This window comes from Melanostigma gelatinosum, assembly GCF_949748355.1.
Source record: "Melanostigma gelatinosum genome assembly, chromosome: 2".
NCBI classification, from domain to species: domain Eukaryota; kingdom Metazoa; phylum Chordata; class Actinopteri; order Perciformes; family Zoarcidae; genus Melanostigma; species Melanostigma gelatinosum.
This window is the reverse complement of record NC_136635.1, coordinates 12,022,199-12,049,777: the sequence shown is the minus strand read 5'-3', so window position 1 is coordinate 12,049,777 and position 27,579 is coordinate 12,022,199. Positions and strand designations below refer to the sequence as shown.

Genomic DNA, 27,579 nt, shown 5'->3' with positions numbered 1-27,579 from the left:
ACCTGACTCTCAGTGAGCAGCTCTTGGATGTAGCTGCCATGCACAGGACGACGACAGGGAGGAACATTAGTGATGCAGAGAGGTGACACAAACAGCTTTGAACAAAGTTAATGTAATAACTTGTGTTTGATATTTGTCTTTGTTATTTTCTTTAATAGTTTGATCTTTGATAGAGTCATGTGGGTTTCTTAACCCTCAATTAAAATGATTTATGTTATAATAACAGAAATGTGTTTAAATATCATTTTTCATTTATATAACTGCATGTACAATATGTTTACACTTGAATAAACAATAATCAAATGCAGAGAGAGTTATTTAACAATATGTTAGGGAGAAGTTAGTTATACAGTCTTACAGTTACAACCGGCCCTTTGAGGGTGACCGTGATGCTGATGTGGCCCAGAGTGAAGATGAGTTTGACACCCCTGTGTTAAAGGCTGTTAAAGGATAATTGAATTGGGTGATGACACTTGAATTGTTGCTAACTGGCAGTATGTGAGGAGGTGAGGAAGGGAGTGATTGTGAATGTGAGCAGACAGGCAGATGAAGAGGAAAAGGTTGGCGTAAGGACAAGGTCAAAACGCAAGTGTGAAGGGAAGACTCAGCTAGTGATGAGAGGGAGGAGGAAGGTGATCCAGGGAGGACAGAGTAGCACCTTGCAGAAGGCTGTGATTGCTGTGGGATTGTGGGGTTGTAACCTGAGTTGAGTCACACATTCAACATTTAGAAGCAATTTACTGAAGTGACATCATGCTTTTCAATAAAGCATGATGATATCAAAATGTGTCATTGTTCTGACTGACCTCATACGTCACCCCGCTGTCAGTGCCTGCGTCCCAGGGGATCAGGTCCTGGACAACCTTCTGGACCCAACCACACTCCTTAGTACACAAGTCCTCAGCAGACATACCCACATTCCAGTCTGGACTGGGCCCCAACATGGTCAGGAAGGACATGAGGTGACGACTCCGGTCCACTGAGAATTCAGCTGAGGGGGCGGACCGCCTGAGTAAGAGAGTGAGAATGAGGTCTGTGTGATTCAAAGCTGTATGTAAGTATGAGTAAGGGAGAGAGAGAGAGAGATGTTAGCTGTATCCCAACTGGCCCACAAAGGTGTGTCCTTCAAAAGACCTGAGGCTCGGCTGCACCTCTTCCATCTTACGTGAGATGTCCAGCCTGAACAAAAGCAAGCATGATGACGCATTTGGTTGCCCCTCGTGAACTTTGAACTTTGAAGTCAGACATTTCCAATTGAGTCACCAGCAGGTTGACCTCAAACGGCCAATAGAGTGTGCGAGGAAAAGTTTCTGATGCACGGTTAACAGTAAACAACAACAAAACCAGGATGCTAAAAATTCTAAACCAGACTCTGAATAGGAGGCTGTAAAGATGTGAATGTAATAGTCAGCCAGTGGGAAGGTTTTTGTCCCTGAGTCCATTATTATTGGATATGTGCTAATACCAATGCCAATCTGCTACAACCTGAAAATGAGAAGGAAGAACCCATTTGTTGACATGTTTTTGCCCAAGATGCCAATATATCTACTTTAAATAATACACAGCAGCAAATGATACACAATGTTGACTGAATATGTATCTGTATCTGTATATGTATCTGCATCCGATCACAAGTGTAGTCTATACTGAGTTTGTTAATAGTTATTGATATGATTTGAATGAAAGTTTAACAGTTAGAACGTGACTCTTGTTATTCCTGAAACACATTTGTTAGCGTCAGAGATAACTCATCTATTTCAGGGTGTTAGAACTCGGTCACTCGCACCGTTGCAAGCTCACGTGGATGTGGGAAACTTTGACTCTCCTTTAGAGAGAGAGAAAACTGAAAGATACTTACAGTGCCTAAAAATAGTGACTGACAAAGCAAGACCACATCTATCTCCACTGCACATTTGCCTTCTTCCAGGAGAGGAGACACACCTCTGACTGTCTGTCTGGACCAATGATTGACAGCTAAACTCATTAAGGATTTTCCCAGCCAATGCAAGATTAATTAGGAGTGGGAAGATTCTTGTTGTAACACAGACAATTCGCTAGTGATTTTCTTTTCACCTGTCATCATGCTCAATTTCACTGCAGCTAACTCAGTCCTGCACTACACACTCTACTAATTATGGCCTCTGAGGAAAAAGCCATTAACCTCTAAGAACACACGACTTGACTTGACTCTCTGGGACCTCTGCTCAGTCTATATTGCAAGTCTCAGGTTGCCACATGGATATCTGGCAATTCGATTGATTGGCTATTCATGTTGCCTTACGAGCTAACAATGCCAGTGCAACTGCAGTACACCTTTTAACAGTTTGTGGGCAATCATTTAATAGACTGACATTTATTTAAACTGCAAGTTTTTTTTAAATGGTCAACAAGTAAAAAATATAGAAAACATTTTTAAAAATTTAGACAACCTTATTTTTCATGTCTTTCTACTATGCAAACATACACTTCTATACCACACTGCACGCACACATAAACAATATATATTGCCCCAAATAGTAGTGCTGATAGTGATACAAATTAAGAAGTTAGCTCATTAACGGCTATATTCTTGTTGTTAAAAGCTTCTTATTTGACAACCAGCTCCTTTTTTAGCTGCTATTGAAACGTAACCCACAGAACACCAAAGCAGTTCTCTGGTGATTAGAAAGGCAGCTGACAAGAGACAAAGTGACACTTGAGGTTTGCGGAAATGAACGTGTATCTTTGAAGAAGCATATGAATTATATCAGTAAACAGCGCTATTATAAGTTAGTTTGAGGATAGGCAAGAACAATAACTGACTCAGACCCCTATACGGTCAGGAAGCCGTGATGATTTGTGACATTTATTGGTTGGTGACCTATTTTATTATCACTGCGTTTTAGGACTACCGACTGAGTCATTTGCATGGGTTGACTGAGATCAGATGGAAAATATTACTGATTAACAAAGGCATAGGATCAGATTTTAAATTTTAAAAAATGTGTTCATTCCCTTCAGAGTCAAACATTCTGTGGCAGTGAAAGGACTATGAAGTGGGACAGGCTCCATTAGCAACAAAATTACTTTCCGTCAATATGCAGTGTGGTGCCAAAGCAATTGTAACTTTAATGGGCTATATAGATCACCACAGTAACCTATTAAGCATATTGTTTTATCTTAATTTATTAAATTACTGACTGACCTCTGTGGATGTGCTTGTTAATTCTATTGGGTTTGATTTATTTTCTAACGCTGGAATGTATGGACAGGTGATTAAGTAATCTCCTATTTGTCACAAGGATCTGACTAGTATACCTTATTTTGTGGGAGATATTTTTCTTACCGTACACAAGTTTATTTCTTTCTTTCTATTGTGTCTATTGAGTCTGAGGAGAGCCACTGTAGTAGGCATACTGCTGTAATATGTGTGATAATGGCTCCATCCCTTTTTCATCTCCCTAAATATACTCTCCGTCTACATCTCTGCTGCTTTGCCCTTTGGTCCCGCAATCACTTTCGTCCTTATAACCAAATGAAATTGCAAGCTTGGTTAAAGAAGAGGCACGAACCTAAAATGAAGCACGAACAAAGTAATTAAACCCCAGTCTTAACCAAAGCATTATTTAATCACTTCCTTATTCTGTATGGTTGCTCTTTTCTCTTTCTGTATTTTTCTCTTCCTGTCTCTCTTGTCAAAGCAAGGACTATTGAAAGCTTTAATTGACGGTTATTAACTCTAATTGAGAGAAAAGCTTTGTGTTAAATGACAGCAAAATTCCCTCTGTATACAGACATGCATATAACCGAAAAAGCACAAACCTGTTTTCACAGAAATATGCATCGATGTACTTTTCATGCAGCGCATTATACGTAAAGCTAATGAACTCTCTGAGGACCCTTTTAAGACTTAACAGGGTATGTTTTCCAGTTAAAACAAAGATTTTCTTTAGCCTACCTCCATCATGTAGTGATCGATACAAAACCATCTCGCTCCAAACCAACATAATGGATCTGATGTGCTGTCCACAATCACTGTGTGAAACAATAATTAATTGGTTGCCTGTACGACATAAAGTAAGCTAATTAGTGGATATCATTGCTTCTATTCCTGTAGTCTTTATTTTGGAGACTAAACCCATGGCCCTCGCTGAGGCCCTGTGGTTGAGGAAACAACACTGCACAGGCCTTTGCCACTGAAGTTCTTCTGAGCCAGCTGAGCCAACAAGCTTCTTGTTTTTCTCATGAATAAGAGATTAAATGGCTCTTATGAATTTAGGAGTAAATGAGCATGCACACTGTAAGCATGTTGTGGCTGGCAGTTTTTGAGCCGGGTTTTTACTGATCAGCAAGCTCTGGGTCCAACTTTGGATTCTAACTTCTGACTGTAAGTTCTGCCACCTAAAACCTTAGGACCTACGCTATCGTGTTTGGGAATCATTTCTATTAAGTGGTTCGAATGTTTTGGCCCATTAACTACAAAGTGTGAATGCTTCATAAGGTAAGTGTTGATTGTCTTCAAAAGCATGCCATTAAGTTTTTAGATCGATGTCTTACATTGCAGTAATGTTAACGTGGTTTGACTTGAAAACTGCTCAGGACAATCCATCACAGAGGACATATCTCATGAGGAGCATGCTGAACATGTTCTGTGCCCTACATTTTAATGAGTGCATCTGGCAGATAAGTGACTGATTTACTACGACCTTAACTTCTAAACACGTTAAACAATATTGTCCAATTTAAATAAAGGAGCCGCCACAACCCAGACGCTGCAGAGTTGCTCAAGAGTGATTAAAGTATATTACAAATTCACAGCTGGGGTGAGACAAGTACTAGAGCAACGTTGAAACTAGTAATTACGCTGTTTGTTGAAGGTCAGCTGTCAATCAACAACGTCTTACAAACTACTTAAAGGTAATCCTGTTTTTTGTCCTCCTGTCCAAAGTAATACATTTGTTTTTACCTAATTTAAGCCTCTCACATCCAAGATACTACATTTAAATGATACAGTAATAATCATCTATAGTAGGATATAGTGGGTCTTCTGTTCTCTTTTTTTTTTTTTTATACATTTTTTATTGAAAGACACGAGACAATATTAAGACAATACAAGACATAAGAACAAGAGGATGACAAGAACAGTGGGATAAAAGCCAGCAAATATCTTCTGTTCTCTATCGTCTTGAATATCATGGACAGCATATTGATATACAGAAGACCCCTATGATAGCTTTAATAAGATCGAGAACAGATGAAGACTACGTAATACTGTAATTTAAATTCACATTTTTGAAAACCACTGGATGCGTGTAAAGTTTGCATAATTGTGAAAAGTAGATGATTTGCAATTTGTATAAAATGTTTGATTAAACTTGCAGAACCAGCAGCAAAATCAGAAGCAGATGTGTGGTGAGAATATGATGATCAGGACATATTACTTACACACTATGTGGCTGCCAGGCTGGCCACTGTGCTTTCATCTTGATGACTGTCAGTACGTCATCACCCTAATGAGGAGGGACGGACAAAAAGACACAACGGTTCAATCTCGGTACATTGAAACAGTTGACTATTGACTCTTGAACCAAAACGCTTAAAGGATAAGTGGATTTTTTTTAATCTATAAAGTCATTATGGTCAGTGGATATACATGGTCTGTGTGGTCAAAAGAGCAGAAGCAAGGTCCATTTAAAAGGAGTACAATCCACAGCAAGAAATCTCTGTCCCAATCTCCTTCACACTGCGCCGGTGTGTTGCTGTGGACCTAACGACGCGCATTATCGAAGTTGGTGCAATCTGTACACGCGACACATTCAACAATAATACACTTTGCAGTTCACTTTTGCTGCTGGATGTACTAACGCTACAACCAAACTCTCCTTCACTTCCCTGGACTTCTGGGTACCAACAATCAGCCTGCTCCAAACGGGCACGTGTCCTGGCAACGCTGCATGCAGCAATACCAGGTTCCAAGCAATCAGCCCGTTCTGAATGGCCACTCCAGATATGGGCACTGAACTTGTATCATGAAATCTAATAAAATACCAACTGAACATGGACATTATAACCATAACAAATGTGGTTATTGCAGAGCCATTGTATATGATTTAATTGTTTTGTATAGTGTTTGCGTTATTGTGGCGAACCCCTGTTGGATGCATTTTATATGTTTATATGCATACTATGGAAACCATACTATGAAACCCAAAAATACTCTTTCTTTTGAGCTCGGTTTGTGTTAAAAGTGGAACATTAGCCAGTACTGTATTTACCCTCAGGTACTGAGGATGAGAATCTATCATGGTGAAAATGAATTCTGCCAGTGTGAGGGTCGATCAAACTTGCAACCTTCCAGTCAAATGCCCACAGAGGGGCAGAGGGCACGGGCACAGATGTTCCATTCAGACAATGGCAGACAGATTTAGTGTTTACTTTCCATGCACATTATTGCTTTCATTATTCAAAAAAGGTGTGTAAGTATATTCACAATCTGCTAAGTTGTTGCAATAATGTGAGTAACCCTTTCTGTGGTCAGAAAGGGTTACTTTCTGCCCCCCCCCCCCGCCCCATCTCTCTCTTTGTGTTATTGAATTTCATTATAGAAAATCTGAAAAGGCTGATAATAAACACAACTGACTAATCCCATGTCAGATCCAAGGATGTTACCGATAGGATGTGCTTCTGCAAAGGATTCACAACGCGACACAGTGTTACATTATTTGGGAAGCTTCTAGTAAACATAGTCAGTGAGATACTTGCAGAAGAATAGCTGCTGACAAGTGCGAAAAGCCACGGTGCTACTTCTGGTTTGGGTTTTCAGGTGAAAACAAAGGAGCTGGTCTTTTGAGGACTAGAGCGAGTGAATATTGCTGTAAGACCTGTAGAGAAACAGATAACTCACTACCAGCAATATCCAAGACAGTGACAAGGATTGTGAGCAAGCTCAAAAAAAAGACCTTCGCCCACCATTTAGTCTGTTGGCAGCCATTGGCAGAATCGATTAAACCGTCAAGATGCGACTCATAACTGCTGAAAATTACAAATTTCATGTTTTGCAACTTCAACCCCAGAAACATCAGTTTGCTCAGTCTCTCTCTTTCTCTCTCTTCTTTGCTCTTGAACATCCCACAATAACCATACCTGAATGGCCAAACAATAGGATTTTTAATCAGCTTAGCCTCCTAGAATTCTGAAAAAGTTATGCTTTAAAAGGTGGGAAAAGGTTGAAAAATGCTTTTTTCCACCATGAAGTGACAGTGAAATATCAACGTGGAGACTAGTGTGTGGATTTTAAAGGGGTGCAACTCTGAAAATAATTTGTTTCTTCTTAGGATAGGACAAGCTGGACTCAGCTCCTTCCCCCAAAGTGTCGGTGAGCAAACTTGTTGCAAGATTTATTTATTTATTTACATACACACTCCCAAACAAGATGGGACAAAATTAGGGAAATCAGCTAATTATACACAGAAAATGCAATTAAGCAAACTGACCAGCTTGTTTGTGGTGGCAGGACATGGACATTAAAATCAAGATGAACCTTTTCTATGATTTTAGTAAGAAAAAACGTACTAATTTAACTATTTCCTCTGCACTAAATTGTATCATAAGAGAGGATATCCATCATGAAAGCCTGTAAAGCATTTAGCCTAAACAAAATGTGTATTCACATACACACCCACCACTGCCAGGACCTCCCCAACATGCCCACCAGACTTAAATCTTATTGAAACTTTTTCATAATATTTATACTCCCCAACGCAACATACCATTGAGCTAAACTTTCCCCAGCATGTGTATAAAACAGGGTACAGAATCTCACTGTTGGCTCTCATTCCCTTCAGCCCGAATTGAGTCTTCAGTCAAATGTAAAAAGTCTCTGTAGGATCAATATAGAGGATGTAATCCAATATTTCCCAGAATTACTTACTAATTACCAGAGACCCACCACTTAGTGATTCCCTAGACATTTTGATGGAATGGATACGTTTTATAATTAATTGCAGTCAGTATAGTGTCCGCAGGCTGTAGCCAGAGGACCATCTGCCCCTCGGGACAGTACTATAATTTTCATCATCACTGACCTTCTCTTTTGGTGAAGATGTATTTGTCGCATCAAAATGTATTATGTTTATATTGTATTTGATGCTGAAATGTACTTGTCCTGTACTGTCTGTTACAGTCTCACAGTTATAAATACACACAAAAGATAACTTCTGATACATTGGGTTCAGTTTCTTGTGTGGCAAGGGCAATTTTGTATTAGAATTTACTTTTACATGTTTTGCACTTATGTTGCTTGAGCTGAACACTCGTATTTTTCATCTTAGTCACTAAAAGATTCATGCAAATCAAGAGCTTTACACAAGCAAGGAGCCTCCTTAATCACCAAAAGTACAACTTGCAAACTTCAGCAAGAACATTCATCTACCAAGCCAGGGACCCTTATTGGACTGCTTTTGACAGTGATATGAGTTGTTACAAATCCTCAGACATTCCTTAATCTTTCTTGGCATTGTTCGAGCAGAAAACATATTTGATGTTGTGTTGTTTCCTCCATTTGAAAACAATTACAGTATACTTGTTTTATCGACATAAAACATAATAAAATGGAGACAATTGACGTAGATGCATTTTTCCATTCCTGTTTTACATAACAAATATAATGTATACCTATTCACACAAATTCATTTAATTTCTCTGTTTACATAATTCAAGCAGGGCCAAATCCTGCAGCTCTCCTTGAAGGCTACAGGCACTTTGTGTCTGTGGAAAGACACAGGATGTTAACAACTCAACCGATTGCCATGAAATTGGTAAAGACACTCATGTTCCCCATGATTCCTAACGACTCTGGTACCCTGACATTTTATCGAAGAACATCCTCAGGTCAGAGCTCAATGGCAGGCAGAGAGTCAATGGCAGGCAGAGAGGAATATCATTTCAAAGATTAGGCTTTGTGTAAGTCGAGCGTCTGCTGCTCGAATGGTGTATCATTCCCACTAATGACAGGGATGTCTAAAGATGAACCCTATCAGCAATGTAACTTGTCCCCTGCTTCTTGCCTGTCATTTCCTTCTACTAATTTAATATTAAGCAAAAGCAAATCTGTCATTCTGTTGCATCCTGCAGGGTGGTGGCTAAGGGACAACCTCTTAGCAACTCTTCAGAATTGGCTCAAGAAGTGTATTTTCAGGTTATATGCTTTACTACGGCCATGCATTAGATAATAATAAACCCACATAGTGATTCTCAGTGCTTCCCCATTTCAAGGTTCCCATTTCAGCTTTCTCATTTTTAATCGAATTCCCAATTTATAATATTGTTCATGCTGACTAAGTTGTATGGCCTTGAGAGCTCATTCAAAACCTGTGCTGCTTCAAAATATATTGTCAGTCAATCCAGAAATAATGCAGATTTATTGCTGTCTTGAATAGATGCATGTAGGAAACACATTGCTTTCACTGAATAAATGAATACTGATGCATTACAGTTGATCTTCTCTTTTGTCCTGTTCTGAGCAGTCATGTTGTTACCTATGACATTATTTTCCATCAATCCACTGAGAATCACCATCACTTTTACAATTGTGCGCCAACATATCTAAAAGGAATACAAATCTGTTCTTTTAATCATCATATTGCATTGATGCATTATGTTGTGCATCACAATCCCTGTGTGTCATTAATCACTGTCAGTTCACAGCAGCTGGACACATCTGCCCAACTGGACAAACACCACAGCTCACATCACAGAGTACAAAGTGTGACTTATTCAAATGTTCCTTACAATAACACAACATCTGCTCCAATTCAATGACTCCACAATATTCCAGCAAAGCTAGGGCACATTTATCAATGTCTGGCAATGAATCACTCATTATGTTTTATTTTTGATCCAAAGAAACACTGGGTGTTGTGTGGAAACTCATTTAACAATTGATTAATCACATTTCACATCATGTGGCAGAGAACTATACCGGCATGAATTATTACCAAGTTGTTATACAAGCTATATTACTGATGCAATTTGCAAAGTTAGACAAGCAACGTTCTGTACAGTGAGCATGTGAGTCAACAGTGTTTAACAGGTTAATGTTCATGATTGAGACTCTATGGTGCCACCAAAAGATTTTTGTTTTCATCCCAACTTCAAGTTGTTATACTTTGACGATTTACTCTTTTTTTTCTTTTGATTTAACCGTAGAGACTGTAGCTCAGTAATTATATAGGTTCTCAAGATCAAAGACAACTTACCAGGACAGTAATGAATATTTACATTGTTTACAAGTGCATTAATGCAAAATGAGGCCTTCATTTGTATGTGATTTTGCTCTTGACCTGTTAAATAGAGACATTGTGTGCTGGAAGTGAGCCCACTGTCAGAAGCCTCTGAACCCATGAGGTCTGTCCTGCTGGGATGGGATTGCCCTGTCGTAGTCCCTCACACTGAGGAGACCCTAACCCAAGGCGGGCTGAGGTTGTAGTCTTTAAATATTGCCTCTGTGAGGTAATACTCAATTCGTGCATGGCACTCTCATTGGCAGAGAATACCTTAGCAACACTCACGTCTTTTTCTTTTCTCCTATTACCAGGACAACTGTGTAGGGGCGTAATAGGTAATATGTGCTTTATTGTGCTGCTGCGGTGAGGATCTGCCTTGTTTTGAGTGTTTTCATTTTCTTCTTCTTTTCAAACGGATCCACACACACGTACACACACTCACACACACATACACGCTTATTGCATACACATATACGCTTATTGCATACACACGTGGCGGACTCCATTTTGTGTCTTATTGCCCCATTAAACAATTGCTGCCGCGCCGCCATTGTTAAGTCTCGCGTGACGTAAATCACTACGTGAATATACCCGCCATCTTGCTCGCTCTCTTTCTTTCTCCTTAACCTCCTACACACACAGACACACACACTCCCCTCACCATGTGATCGTTTGTTGCTTGAAGGTATTATGCTTGTAATTGTATAATAGATGTTTGTTTGTGTATATTATTGATTTCTGATCAGTATTGTTCGGTAAATAAACTCATTATATCTTAGGAGCAGTTTTCTGTGATTATTTTGGGTAATGTGTGGTGATAATAGCTGGTTGGTAAAGTCACTGCTTGGATTCAACCCTTCACTGTTCCCTCTGAATGTGGAATAGTACTTTTTGAGACTTAATCCACAGTTTGGTTGTTGGTCCCTGATCCCAGAGTATTGCCCCATTATTGTTAATTTTTATTTGTACATATAATTACATTTTTATACTTACTAGAAACCAAAGGTGTGGACAATTGTTTTCCCACCTGTGAGTCCTGGAAGTCAGTGGGTTCAGTCTACTTCTGTTAGCTCCTCTGTATACTAGCTTGAACATTTTTCTTTTTAATACGTTTGCTTATTCAAACAAACCAGCTTATGTTGTGAAAAAAGATCATTGTTAAAAGCTCCGTGGAGTCCTTTCTAGAACAGAGAACTGCTTGTATCAATTAGAGAAGACACATCACGCAGTACGGATGACATACTCTCTTATCTTGGATGGAAAAGATTCATATTGCATGAATAATTTCCATCTAGTCCTGACAAGCGCAGTGAACCTTCATTTGTAATGCTTGATTTAGCATTTGTAATTCCCTGTTAGGCAAGGAACGGCATTTAAACTGTTCATTGCAAATAAGAAATGGTTAACAGAGGCACTGTGTTCATATGGTTTAATATTGCCTGCTTGCTCCACTGACATTTGGTTTAATGTGAAAATGGGCAAGAAAAGCTTTCTCAATGCTGAATAATCAATCGCAAACTGCTACACTCAATCTACTACCTTAACTCTGCTTCAAAAAGCAGTTTAATACAGCATTCATGTTATGATAGCGATATTTATTTGTTTGTAAAAACACTACACAGATGATGTCAAAGAATACCTGATGATTAAATACACAAACATCTGTATTAAGACTGGATCTAAAGTCATGAGTATGGATTTGGATGTAAGAGAGTAACCTTGATGATACATTTAAGCAGCAACAAAATTAAGAAATTAAAACATCGATAAAAGCAGTTCTGCAATCTACTACTTGCTCTGGTTTGAAAATATTTTTCAGATTTTAGCCCAACAAAGACTTTTTTGTGAAACTTCTCAAGAACATTAATGCAGATACAAGACTGCAATAACACTACTACTCCGTCAAGCTGTCATAGAGAGTGCAGTCGCTTTGCTGCTTGCTCTTGCCTCTGCACCTCTGCTTGCATTTTCTTGCATTTTCTTGCTTCAATTTGCCAGATATATCACATATATCTTGCCAGATATATCACATATATCAGTCTTCAACGTTTGAGTGAAGACAAATCCGTCGGAAAGTCGTCGAGCTATTTGGATTGTTGGCTAATGCTAACTAGCAGCTAAGTTAAAGCTAAGTAGCAGCAAGATGCCTCCCTTCTCCACGGATGACTCCTACAAACTCCTGCAGAAGATTGCAGTCTTGGAAACAAAAATCCACCGACTAGAAGTAAACGTGGAGGTAAATGGACTGTGTGGGAATGATACCACTCTACCATGGACTCAAAACACTGGACAAACGCTAGCTAAGACACAACTAACTAGCACAACCAGGCCTACCAAGAAACAGGAGGAGAGAGCAGATAATGAATCTTCAAATGGTAGTCCTCCCTGGAACTCTCTCGGTGCAAAGCCGAAGAGAAAATATGTGGGAGGACGACTAACAGGCAGAGCCCAGCGCCCTGGGATTTGTGATGCGACTGGCTGGCCTGCACTAGCACACAGGCAGAACTCCTCCTCAACCCCTGCACCCAGATGGACAAAGCCAGGGACAGCTAAGAAAAGTAAAACAACACTTAAACACAGACAATGGCAGAAGTTCAGTCTTAGTGTTACTAGATCTCAGTGCTGCATTCGACACGGTCGACCATGCCATACTCCTAGAAAGACTAAAAATCTGGGTGGGACTCTCTGGCACAGCACTTAACTGGTTTGAATCCTACTTGAAGGGCCGAGAATACTTTGTGTCTGTAGCTGATTACACATCAGAGCTGACTAAAATGACATGTGGTGTTCCGCAAGGTTCAATACTGGGGCCTCTTCTGTTCAACATCTACATGCTTCCACTAGCTCAGATTATGGAAAACAACAAAGTGTGTTATCATAATTATGCAGACGACACACAAATCTACATAACTATGTCACCAGGGGACTATAATCCCATACAAGGGCTGGGTAACTGCATTGAACAAATCAACAACTGGATGTGCCAGAATTTTCTTCAATTAAACAAAGATAAAACAGAAGTAATTGTTTTTGGTACCAAGGACGAACAATTGAAAATCACCGCTCAGCTTCAGTCACTGATGTTAAAACCCACAAACCAAGCCAGAAATCGAGGTGTAGTTATGGATTCAGACCTCAACCTGAACAGCTATATCAAGACAATTACAAAATCAGCCTATTATCACCTGAAGAATATATCAAGGATTAGAGGACTTATGTCCCAACAGGATTTGGAAAAACTTGTCCACGCATTTATCTTCAGCAGACTGGACTACTGTAACGGTGTGTTTACAGGTCTCTGTAAAAAGTCTGTCAGAAAGCTGCAGCTGATTCAGAACGCTGCAGCTCGAGTCCTCACTAAGACCAGGAGGGTGGATCATATCACGCCAGTTCTGATGTCTTTGCACTGGCTTCCTGTCCAACAAAGAATTGACTTTAAAATCCTGATGTTGGTTTACAAAGCACTGAATGGTTTAGGGCCAAAATACATCTCTGATCTGCTGCTACCTTATGAACCATCCCGACCCCTCAGGTCGTCTGGGACCGGTCTACTTTCTGTTCCCAGAGTCAGAACTAAACATGGAGAAGCAGCGTTCAGTTTTTCTGCTCCACATATTTGGAACAAAGTCCCAGAAAGCTGCAGGTCTGCTGAGACCCTCAGCTCATTTAAATCAAGATTGAAGACCTTTCTGTTTGCTGCTGCCTTTAATTGAACCATATTCAATTAATATATTAATCAATTTCCTGCATTTCTGATTTTTACTACTGAATTTTATTTCTTAGACTGTTTCTTTAATTGTTTTTAAATCTCCTTTTCTTTTGCCTTATGTTTTGATACTTTTAATGGTTTTATGTGAAGCACTTTGAATTACCTTGTTGTTGAAATGTGCTATACAAATAAACTTGCCTTGCCTTGCCTTACCATAGAGTCCACTCTGTCCCTAACTGAACTCCCTGATTAAATATTGTCTTTTTTTGGGATCCGAAAGAAGCAGACAAAAAGATAAAGCCTACAGACCACTGTGAATCACTACATAACCTGGTTATACTAATGGTTATTCCCAGCTCCTGGTGGCTGTGTAAACACAATGAGGGAGATAGCATCCCTTTCCCCTTTACGCAATAGCAGGAAGACATCTACATGAAGCAGTAACAGATGGAACTTCTGATTTTTTCATATCCCATTGGAATATCAGCATCCTTGTATAATCACCATGCTAAAAAGATCATTAATTCTAATTACCATGCAAATACCTCTATTCATTTTTCCACCAAATTAACATTGGAAATATGAATTTCCTCTGAGTGCAGAACCATGCTGATAAGCCATTCATATACTTTGTCATCAGTATAATATATCAACGTAACCTGACAATTGTGCCATGGAGAATCAAATCAAATATAGTTGGAGAATGACCACTGCATGATTTCTACTTTATGTCTTGCTGCAATTTGAGATGCTGAAAAGTTCACATTTTCTGAACACAAATAATAAGCAACTTAATTCTACTAAATACGCTTTTCTTGATTATATTGTTGCTTAACTTTGTAAATATTTACTGTAGTTATGTGTCAGATAGATTCTACTCAGGCTAAAGATGGTAGAATACTTCATTCTGCATTGAAAATGGTCAAATTATTCCCTAGGAGAGCACCATTACGGAAAATTTAAGAGCTGGGAGCCAAAGCCCCGCTTGGTCTAAACTTAGGGAGCCTTTTCCCTGGGTGAGAGAGAAGCTCCTCTGATGTTGTTATCAAAGTTCTACCCAGGTATATCTGATCTGTCTGCAGCACATACTCCAAACTATGAATACACGCAAAAAATTGCTTCCAAATTCGAAATGGGATGCAAGCTGGCTGTTATCAGCACACAGCGTAAAGGCTTACACAGCCTTCAGGTGTTAATTAAATCTCCTCTGACATACCCATATCCTGCCCTGCAGAAGAAGCGGCAGATAGGATACTGCATAGGTGAATTTACTTCAGTCACACCGATCTTGCTCAAAACAGAATGGGAGAACGTGTTCCGCAGGGTGATGATGAAACGTGGTGACAAGAGAATTGCCCGTGCTTAAGGCAGATGAGTTTGTAAGCGCTGACTACTTCTCTAGAGAGCTGTGAATTGATTTGCTGACTGTGGTTGTCCTCGGTGGCAATCTCTGAGCCTTGCAGAGTAGTCTGGAAGCCTGTAGTGCTGCCCGGCACACTCATTCATCAAGCAGCCTGAGCCATTATACAGGCAACTCCAGCAGACCTGGGCCCAGGGCTCAGGGATGTTAGTAGAGATGAATCGAGGTAACTGCCTTTGATGACCCAGTTCAGCCTGTCTGTCGCTCTCTAAGCTTTCCTTCCGTTTGCTTATTTTCATTCTTACTTCCAGAATCCTTGCGCTGTAAGGAGGTCAGTGGCCATTGACGCCATATGTACTGCACTGCAGAATGTATAACAATCCTAAAACTGCACACTGCTGGTAGGAAAACACAATTCTACCAACTCAGGCTAATACGTGATCAAATTAAAGCCACATATACTCCGTCCATTTATCATATATACAACATCAGAGATGTCTTTTACATCCTCATTGAAGCACTATTACACAAACAGCTATGCACTAGAATCAGTCCAAAACTCACAAGAGGCATTAACTCCAAATTGGGAAAAAGTGGGAAAAACAAAACAGAAACATGCTAAAGGGAAATTGTTACTTCGCATTGATAAACAGTATGAAAACTAAAGAGACTGTCGGAGCTATATCTCTTTACAGAATGTTTGTCCAAACAGACAATATATGCTGTAGTCGGCCCTGATAAATCAAATGGAAACCACAACGCAGTATTTATGATTGACAACTCAACTTTTCAATACACTGCTACAACGACTGGCCAACTTCACTGCCCTGAGGTCCATCGTCCAATATGAAGCCAACCTAAGCTGACAACATAAACATGTTATTATTTGTTCTCTCTGCACGCAGAGAACAATCATAACCACAGAGTAACTATTATTACCGTGGGTGCAGAGAGAGAGAGAGAGAGTAATGAGCTTTTTAATGCATTTGAGGCAAATTAATACAATGTTAGAAATGAAAGATGCCGTACTTTAAGTAATGGAATAAGCAATAACCTGGAATTAACCAAAGCTGTAATGGTACAAAACAGTGTTTCTAGATAATAAATCTGTGCCTTCTTCCTGTCTGATGAAACGCTAGTGTAGACTAATATTAGGGATAGTAACAGATGATAATACTCTTTTCAGTAGACAATCAAAATGTTGGTTAGATTGTGCTTACTTCATATATATAAATATATATATATTTAACTATAATATTGATTCGATTTTGTTTGTCAGAATTATGCATGTGGACCTGTCTGGATGCTCTTATGTCCTTTACTGCTATCCAATTCTGTTTCCTTCATCTGTTTGACCCACGCCGGGGAAGACAGATTGCAGGTCCCCAACCTACCAAATGGTATGGAGATTGCAGTGAATGAGGGGCCTCAGAGCCATGGTCTCATTTACATCGGGACAACATAACAGCTAGAGCCGTTACTGGAAGCAGATTTGTCGAGGCCACTTCATGAATAAAAGATTTATAATGAGGGTTTATTGTATTTAGCTGGCCTTGATGTTATGAAGATCTTAAAAAAAGAAACCGGAAGCCTCTATTCTCTATCCCAAAACCTAATTCAGGAGAATCAGCAATTCAGCTCTCAGGTTCTGTTGTGACCTCTAAATATGTAACCTTTAGGAGGATTTGTGTTATTCTGTATGATGGAAAAACCAAATGATAACAAACGTTAATGCAACAGATGGGATGGAAATTCTTTCATCTCACACAACCTATTTTTTTACATTTGACTATGCATATGAGAACCATACATGTGTCATACAGCATTGTCATACATATACCGGTATGTCTCTTTAACACCGTGTGAACCGCTCAGGTAGTTTCACATCTGCTCCACTAGAACCCTTTTCAAACCCCTGTTCACAACTTCTTCACTTACTTTTGTGTGTTCGCAAACTGTAGCAGTTTGGGCACCAACATCACATACACACAAACAGGCAGTCACACATCAAGTATGACATCGCAGTTCAATTTACAAATAAATAAAACAAAACAAAAAGGATTAACACGTGAAACACCACAAGAGGTGCATTAATAGACTTGATTAATGACTGATAAAAGATGGAATTATAGACAAAAAACACAAAGCCAACTCAAAACAGCCCAATGTTTAGCATGAATTTAAATTAGAATTTCCCTGAATTAACTGTGTCATCTCACACTCCCAGGAACTGACAACTATTGAGAGAAAACTCCTGGGACAGCCAAATAAGATAAACAAGGCAGACGTTTAATCCTTGAATGATGATGCACTAAGGAGTGTCTGGAGCAATGTCCTGTCCAATCTCCTTTGCTTGTTACTACTCTCGTATTCCTCTTAGTTCTCTGGACACAAGGGGAGCTTTGTCAAAGCTGCCTCCGGCTAAGATGTCTAACATTACAGACTAATCCAGCTTCTATCCCTGTGTATGTAGCCCAGCTGCACTAAGGACCAGTCAAGTCGACATTAAGGGCTATACCCACACCTCAAACGTATACTTACATTTAATACCTGTATAGGAAAACTATTATAACCTTATGATACAGTAACACGTTACTTTGACTTCTTCATTGTGGGAAAACTAAAGACCATATGTATATAACCAAACTATGTGCATATGCACACTGAGACACACACATGCACATACACAAAGCTATTGTCCAACACTACACCACTGCCTTTCAAAATGCGCTTGTCTCCGGCTGTACTGCTCAATTTCGGCAATCATAACAACAGTCCTGGGAACCAAGGCAGGCATTAGGGTTTTTGAGAGCTTTATTTTCCCAAACATATCTGCCTGGCTGATAAAGCTGACCTGACAGGCCAAGGGAAAACTGCCAGCTGAAATTAAAAAATGGGTCTCTACTAAATGTGGGTAGTTGCTTCATTTTTAAAGACATCTAAGAGGACACCCAGAAAACAAATGTGAAGCAAACAGAGGAGTGGTGTAGCGATAGGGCGAAGTGACCATGGGAGGTTGATAGCGAAGAGCTAGGGAATTTCTGCATGCTCTTCCACCCACTGTGGTTTGGCATGGTGTACCGTAGCTTGGCAAGGTTGGACAAAGAGGTGGGGTCAAGACTTCACCCTCTGGGAGGCCCCTTTATAGGTAATTGGTATCAAACTGTGGCAAACCTGACATTGTGCCGCAGCATACGCAAAGTGAGATACAGAAGGAATACGAGGGTATGGCAATAACAGAAACAAAGGAAGGTAGAAAAAGAGCCTGTAGCTTATGTGTGACTTATCATGTTCAAATCTTCTTCCTCTCTGCTTTGTCCAGAGGGCTAGCATTTTGCATCCATTTCACACAATCATCGAAATATTTAAAGACATATATCATCAGAATTTTTAAATTTTGAAAGAGAAAATATAACTCAGCAAAAACATTTCAAAAATCAACATACAGTATTCACTTACTGTTCGTGAAGTATCTAATATATGTTAGCAATTTTGCATGTTTTACATCACTTAATCCACATTGAAATTGAAAGATAATTTCACCTCTGGCAAAGATTAAGTACACAGGTTTACCTTCTCCATTTTATCATAGCATGGCTGAGAGAGGATTTAGCGCAGAGGCACTAGAGAGGAAATAATCTGAACTACTGTGAATTCAAAAAGCATTTAAACCCCCGACACAGCTTGACACCTTTCAACAAACCCCTTGTATGAAGCACACTTGAACACAGCACAGTTGCTGTGTTCAAGTGTCATAGTCATCTCAAATACAACTGTCATACCAATATTTTCTGAATGAGTAATCATGAACTAGACCCTTTCATGGAAGATAAAAGAAAAACATTCATTGATGTATCATACATGCATGGACCCCCACACATTCTCTTATACAGTAAACCCAGGCACAAGATCGTTAGTAGGCCAGGAAATGAATGAAATGTGGGGGTTGAAAGACCAATTCTGAATGACATCACGGTAAAGAGCTGTTTCATCTCCTTTTGTTTGGTGAGAGACAAAAAGACGTTACAAAACTTAATGATGCGAGAAAATAACTGAACCTAAATCATCCAGGCTTCTCTAATCTGTTTGCCTTATGCAGGTCTCCGTGCCACAGGAGGCATGTGCAGAAAGAAGAAAGAATTCTCAGTGGCTCATTATCAAAATGTCAGCTCTTATATTTTTTTTTTTACCGTTTGCTTAGACACAATTGCTTACAAGCAGCAAGTTGCAGAATTTGACTCACTGTGTCAAAACTCTCCACAAAAGTTGAATAAGACACAACACTTGGAGATGAACATCTCACTTCTATGTCATAATGAAACTTTGCAATCAACACCAAACATTACTCTTTCAAAATGGCATTTCTGCAACAAAATAATACAAACATGCACCATTTGATCATTACTCGATATATACTTCATACAAAACACTGCTGTCTTGAGCACCTTAATTCTCTTTTTAATTGTATAATACAGGTTTCTGTAAAAATGTGTATAAAGCAGATTTTCTTTGGCATTGCAGGTTTTTACGACAACAACAAAAGCACAAAGAAAAGTACAATTACAGTACAGTAATCAAAACACTTTGTTACTGTAACACACAATGCAATGGTAAACCAAAAAATAGTATTGTATGGGAAGGTGGATGGTTTTGGATCCAGCATTCTGTAAGGTTAGCCACATCATAAGCCACATAAACAAGGTAATCCCAAGGTAATCCCTGGTCCCCTTCCTTGTTCTCGTCCTCATCCTCCCCTCTCACGTCCTCTTCCTCTCGCTCTCACTGCCTCCGTGTTTGCAAAGATCGCACTAAAGAGGTGAGCTCACCTGAGGTCTACTTGTAGTGCTGAGCCTTAGGCTGATTGATGTTCAATTCGTCTATAAGTGATTTCATGTCGGTGTAGGTTGCCGATTTATTTTGATGCTTTTGTCTTAGCATTCACTTTTAGTGTGTACAGAATATATTTCACTGTCATTGTTATTTAGTCAGTAGAGAGTTTTTCTCAATTTTGGAATGATTTCAATGAATTGAGTGAAATTTGTTTGTGCACCACATGAATACACTTTAAAGCAATAACATAACAGCTTTCTTTCCAAGATGTTTTGTTAAACAATGACTGAAATGAAACCCAGTTAATATAAAATGATCTGAAAGTTATCTGGGATACATTCCTCTGACAGAAATAACAGAAAAAGGAATGAGCAGACAGTAACAGTAGATTGATTAGATGAAATAAAGATCAAAGAGTAGACCGTACAGCTCTTCTCCCTGAGCATCTACTAAATACTTTCATAATTTCTCCCGACATCAAAAACTCTGATAAGATGTATGACCGGTGAACCCGAATACAAGAGGTCATTAAATTGTGTGCCAAAAGAAGACACATGGGGAATGCAGATTTGTGTGCTTTGAAACACTGTTGTGAAGTAATTCTCTGTACACAAAGAGAAACACACCTGCTTATTCAGTGAGAGTCATGGACCCCAAAGAACCTGTACATCTATTATTCTCTACCCACGCACCCGACTGCAGGCCTTCCACTTACAGATGGCAGACCTTACTGTTCTCACACAACTGAACTGTGAGATTATCATTTGAACCCTTGTAAAGTGCACAGAAAGAGGAGCAGAGTGACAAAGATGAACAAATAGCTGATATTTTCTTGCATAATACCTTTTGTTATTTTGCTCATCATGTAAACTAAATGTCATAAAGTCATAAAGCTCCTTGCAGACTGTTAAATATTTTTCATCAACCTGCCAATTTGACCGTGGTACGTAGCCAATGGAGTTACCATTATAAAAACTTTATATGAATTCTGTGCAGAAATATCCTTTATTGACTTCTTAGATTCAAAAACGAATCAAGTGGCATTCCAGGAGTCACTTCAATGATCTATAGAAAAGAAATAAAGGATGCCAGACAATATAATAAGGACCACGGCTGTATCAAGTGACACAGATCTGTATTTCCTGTCATTAATCTGTAATGTCTCTTTTTGCCTGATTTGCTTTGTCGCTGCTCTGTGGTGCAGCTGTGGAGCTCAGGATAATAGAGGATTCCGTTAGCATCCGTACTGTGCAATAATGAAAAACGCCCCATGCTGCGAGAGGAAATAGGGGATTTCATAATCCGTCTGAGGCTCTGCCCTGGTCGTTGGACCATGGAGAGAGTCTCATTAAACTTCTCATTAGTGACACACTGAGCTTCTGTAATGACTGAATGCATATACAAATCACCTCAGACATGAAAGGAGGGACAACAACAGACCCAGACTGCGTCCCTGTGCTGCCAAGTGCTCTGATAAGAGCATTTGTACTTGGCAAATGGAACAGTATTACACATCTGTTTGAAAAGATCTGGGAGTTATTGAGGCTCAGGAGCTATAGCGCGTCAGGATCTGCAGTTCGATCACCAGCTCCTTCAGATCGCATGTTGAAGTGTTCTTGGGTAAGATTCCGAGGCCCCAAATTGCTCCTTAAGGCTGTGCCATCAGTGTATGAATGTGTGTGTGAATGTTGAACTGTAGTGTCAAGGGCTTTGAGTGGTCGGAAGACTAGAAAGAAGTATAAATGCAAGTCCGTATACCATTCACCATCCCCCATTACATTCTGTAACTTACCAACTGTAACATGTCCCCTACCATCTCTGGTGGAAAGGTATCATGAATCAAAACAAAACGCCTTCTAGTCCACTGCATTGTAAATTTAGGCTGTTCATTTCAATATATATAGTCTTAAAAGGGCAGTAATGGTCTCACTTATAATCTCAGGCATTTTCAATCGGATGAGTGGCATGCTGTCATGATTGCTTATGTGCAATGCAGAGGGGCTGAGACTGTGTGGGTGGAGGCTGTTTTTGATCAGGCTTGATCAGGTTTATTACCATTCACATAGTGAGGACTGAGATGACCGGGCAAAGCAGCATGCCTGTATGGGATGGACAAATTAAATGTGTATTTCACATCCTTTAAATATACAAACTATCTTTTGAAATGGAAATTCTTAGAACAAAGTACGATCACTTCCAAATGTAGTTTAGCAGTTTAATAAAGCTCTAATTCTAAAGATGCATCTATTCCCAGATGACAGGAATAAGCACAACCCATCTGATGAGCAGTAACAGCAAGACAGATGGTGCAGCACACTCTTGTCCAAACTCTGAAAGGGTGACGAACTCAGAAAGAAAATAAAGTCATCACACTGAATTGACATGAGCAAGATAAAAAAAATGGCTCTGTGTATGTGCGTATGTATATATGGTTGCACGGTCTGCATGCCTGATCGGCTCTGCAAATGAAACTTTGTATGAAGATTCTGATCAGTGCACCCCTTGGCTGGAGTGGAGCCTGGCTATGAATATCAATGTTGCATTCAGAGCTTGATGTTCCCCCTGACGCCCCACCTGACACAAAAGACAATCAGCTTTGTGTTTGTGTCAGCGTTTACACAACACTGCATGGCTCAAAAGAGTGAGCCTCCTTCAACCAGCCTCCTCACCTCAAGGGCAATGCCAGACTATGTGTAAGTTGTATTGGTGAATACAATGAACGTGTGCAGCAGTTGTCAAGGGAACCAAAAGATGTTTTAGCTTCCAAGTATCAAAGCAGGTGTGAACATCAATCACGAGAACCCAAATGTCATGTGAGACAAAAACACATGATAAAAGCTCAGTGCAATCACCGATTTACAGTAAGACCATATGTCCACTAACAAACACACATGAATGGCACTACTTAAGCCATGTACTGAAAAAGGCTGATTTCAAATAGTTTTTTTCAGGAAGTGAAGAATAGCATGCAGCTTGCTAGTATCAGCCTAATCAAGGGTTTTATTGATCGCCGACATAATCATCACCCTCCATTCATATGTCAGCCAGTCACAATTTTAGCAATTATTTTGGACAACCACAGCTTGAGCCATGCAACACCTGGAGATGATATTGTCGCTGGTGGTGAGGAAAATGCCTCATTTTGTTCTGGTTAATCACTTCACTATATCTGCTGTCATACTGTACAATCAAACTGTTGTATGTACTGTACATAACCCTCGACGCACCTATAGAAAGCTGAGGCTTGTCCCTACTTGATTTATGTCACTGATCACTGGGTGGGCATGTATGATTGATTGTGTGGGTATATTCTCATTCTTCATGTGCTCCAGAAATAATCGCAATTAACAGCAAACCCAACAACATTCAGTCACAAATAACTAATAGAATGTATTCTTTTCATTACACTTATTGAACTGGTCAATCAAATCTAGTGCCGCTTCACTCTCCCCTCTAAGCTTAGAGGAAATGCTTCTCATGATCCAGACTGACAGATGAGAATAATACAAAAAAAGTGTGTTGTATTAGCCATGGGAAGGCAGCAATGACACAGACACACCATTGCTCACAGTATGCACTCATTATCTGCTGTGACACCAGGTCTTCATTGTTAGCCAGCAATATGCACTCTGCAGGACCATCTGCTCTGCCAGCACGGTTATTCCAAGAGTGAGAGAGAAAGCCATGGAGATGAAGGAAAGAATAAAGATATACCATGCTGTTTGTGGAAATAATAACAAGAAGAAAGGCCTAGGAGGGAGACAGAACCTAGGAGTGGAGTCCAAGAAATATATAAGAATTACAACTTAATATGTAAAAGCTGTGAAAGACTGTTCGAAAGTGAAAGTAGAGAAAGATTTCCCTTGCGCACAACAGGGGAGATGTTGAAATGGATTACTAATTAACACTGAGTTAATGACGTAACTATAAGCTACTTCCTGTGGATGCTGTCTCCAAAGCACCAACCTGTGAGCATTATGAGGGTCATGTCAAGCCCCACAGTCTGATCAAAGATGAACTGATATATGAAGAATTGAATGCTGAGCCTTTTGTAGGAATGTATTATTGGCCTCATTTCATGACACACCAGGAAGTGATATTTCTTTCTAACTTCATCTTTCAACATCCAAACTAGGTCCGACAGCAGTACCCTTCCCCCAGATCCTGTGTATTGGTTGTGTACACAGTACATAGTAGCGGTAGAGTCAGGCTAAGAATAGCGTAGATGCTTGAAAGCACGAATCAATCTGGACAACAATGTCAAAGCAATTCATTCTATGCTGAAGTCAGGTGTGCACACCCGAGAACATTCTCTGACGGCCCTGCAGTGTTGTGAAACTGACCTCTTACTCGTTTTGGAAAAAGCAACATATTCCCAGAAAGAACAAAAGAATGAACTCATCCTTTTGTTAAATACCTTGACTGTATATCTTGCAAAAATGGAGAGTGTGCATCATTGTTTTTTGTGGCTCTTTTTCCATTGTTCTTCATACACAACATCTACGGCGCATCATTCATCATCAGAGAATCTTACCTTCTGTCTGATCTCCTCCTCCATTTTGACAGGGGAACCCAGCTCGGCTACCTGTTTAACTCCATCGCTAGAAAAGCCACCATATTCCCACACCACATAGTTATCAGAGTGGGAGGCCCCAATAATGGCTGACCAGTGATTGGCACGACCTGGTGGAACAAGACAAAAAAGCATCTCATCAGTTGGACATCCCAGCCTGTTTCCAAAAGGTATATCTTAATCATTCAATTAGCAGATCAGTTTTGTCACTTGTAGAGGCACAGCTCTAGAAATGACAATAATGACCCATCAGTTGATTGGTACATTGGACTGTTGATTGACAGGCCAAACATCTTGTTTGGCACATCATATATATTGACAAATGGATTTGTTTCAGTCTAAAACTGAATCCTTGTTTCCTGCAAACCACCTACAATGTATTACTTGAGTTTTATGCTAGCTCATAATCCTTCCCTTGCATCTTTCTCTCTCACTCAGGGCAAAGGTGTATGGGCCCAAGTAACATGGGAAAAAGGAAAAGTGGAACTTTTTTTTCTGCCCTATATCTTTAAGCATAGAGAAAATGCAGCAGTGGTAGTATATATGATGATCCATCAGAGGTGACATCACAGGCTAAAGCCACTTGAGCCGTATACAATTGAAGATGGAGGAAGCTAAAGCCCTGCCGTAACCTCCACTATTGTTGTGTAAGGCATAGTAAGGCATTGAATACAGCTTTTCATCTAGTGTTGAGGTTTACTGGTCATTTTGGGGTATCCTTACTATTTCACTGTGGGCCATCAGTGGTCTGATACGTCTACCTCTACAGCACAGAAACTGGTTGTCTCATAATCCATCATTACCCTCTTACTGTCATACAAGTACTTCCTAGTATGTTATTATATACATCAGGGGTGTCAAACTCATTTCCACTCTGGGCCACATCAGCATCACGGTCGCCCTCAAAGGGCCGGTTGTAACTGTAAGTCTGTACAACTAACTTCTCCTAACATATTGTTAAATAACTCTCTCTGCATTTGATTATTGTTTATTCAAGTGTACAAATATTGTACATGCAGTTATATAAATGAAAAATGATATTTAAACACATTTCTGTTATTATAACATAAATCATTTTAATTGAGGGTTAAGAAACCCACATGACTCTATCAAAGATCAAACTATTAAAGAAAATAACAAAGACAAATATCAAAGCTGTTTGTGTCACCTCTCTGCATCACTAATGTTCCTCCCTGTCGTCGTCCTGTGCATGGCAGCTACATCCAAGAGCTCCTCACTGAGAGTCAGGTCTGATAAACATGGATAGATGATGTATCCGTGTTGTCTGTGCTTTCATCAACAGTTCATTAAAAACACAAGTACCTGCTCGTCTCTTAGCTGCTGTGTTGTTAGATTGCTGCTAGTTCATGAACTCGGTCTGCGATGGTGTTTCTTCACAAACTGACATTTGTAAAAGTCTGTATCTGGTCGGAGCTCTGCTCACATACCTTCAGCATGCACTGGGCTGTAGCTGTGTAAATATATTCTGCTGTGATTGCAGTCTGCCTTTTAATTCTTGGACAATTTGGTATTTTTCTTGGAGGCTAAATTTAGCTCCGTGTTTGGTGTCAAAATGCAGACGTCGTGAATTTTATCCTTCATCACCGACACGCCTCATAACACAGAAGACAGACCCGTTGTTCTCCTTGAAGCACAAACATGTATTCACTTTCCCATCTTTCATTACATTTTCTTCCCTCTGCATCAATTTTTCTCTTCGTGGACATTTTGGGATTATTTGTCGATCTTTTTCAATCGTTGGAAAACTGCTTTTCGGGCTGTTGCCTCTCCTGTCCACCTGTTGTGATAGTTTTAATGTCGGTACACAGACAACATGCTATCTCATAATTTCAACTTTCTATCTCATAATTTCGACCTTGGGGATACTTTTATTTTCAAGTCTAACTTTTAATTATTTTTCCAAAAATAAAATTGAAAAATTGAAAAAAAAAAAAAAAGAATTTGCTGCCGAATTCACGGGCCACATAAAATGACGTGGCGGGCCGGATTACGAATCCGGCCCGCCACGTCATTTTATGTGGCCCGTGAATTCGGCAGCAAATTCTTTTTTTTTTTTTTTCAATTTTTCAATTTTATTTTTGGAAAAATAATTAAAAGTTAGACTTGAAAATAAAAGTATCCCCAAGGTGAGTTTGACACATGTGATATACATGGCCTGAAATTACATCCACCTACATCACCCTTAGAGGAAATGATGATGTCCGGATCAACATAAATATTTGTTTTTGTCCTTTTGTCCTCCATCCATAGTTTTGAAGACATAAACTTCAGTTGCTTTTGACAACTACTCACTAAACTGAATGATTATTGTTGTTGTCTTTACATGACCAACTTCACCATTTGAATGAACACTTATTCAGTCACGGTGATGTTCACTCTGATAGGTCATAGGTCTACCTCTCATCTTTATGCACTTAATACATCCCTTACTCTGCTGTTCTGTAAGTCACCCTTACTGCCTTCGGCTGATTCCTAGTCTAAGTCTAAACAAGAATAATCACTGTAATAATCAAATCTCTGTGTTTGCAGTATCCCTGTAATGGCAAATTATGAAAACATAAACAGTTTTTTATAGGGCGTTGCAGGCATTGCTGATGTTATTGTGGGACCTTTCAAATAAGACATTTATTTTTTATGGCTTTTTACTTCTGCAAAATTGTATTTTACTGAGATGTGGATAATTGGTTTATGATTGTATCCCAGGAGAATGATAGCATCAGCTGTCACACGACTAGTGTCCAGATTAGTAGACCCTGACCAACACATTTTGCAGGTCTCAAGAGAGAAAATACAATATGTGGGCTTAACATCACATAGTTAGCGA

At 39.6% G+C, this 27,579-nt stretch overlaps 1 protein-coding gene across 1 annotated transcript in view; it reads right to left on the bottom strand.

The window, feature by feature from the left end:
* The window catches only part of spon1a (spondin 1a), a 53,314-nt gene that overhangs the window by 7,264 nt on the left and 18,471 nt on the right, over nt 1–27,579 (bottom strand). The window contains exons 6-8 of the mRNA XM_079295161.1: nt 24,696–24,844; nt 5,425–5,489; nt 807–1,008 (exon numbers count right to left, since the gene is read on the bottom strand). Coding sequence (XP_079151287.1) covers nt 807–1,008; nt 5,425–5,489; nt 24,696–24,844 — 416 coding nt within the window. The remainder of the gene's footprint in view (nt 1–806; nt 1,009–5,424; nt 5,490–24,695; nt 24,845–27,579) is intronic.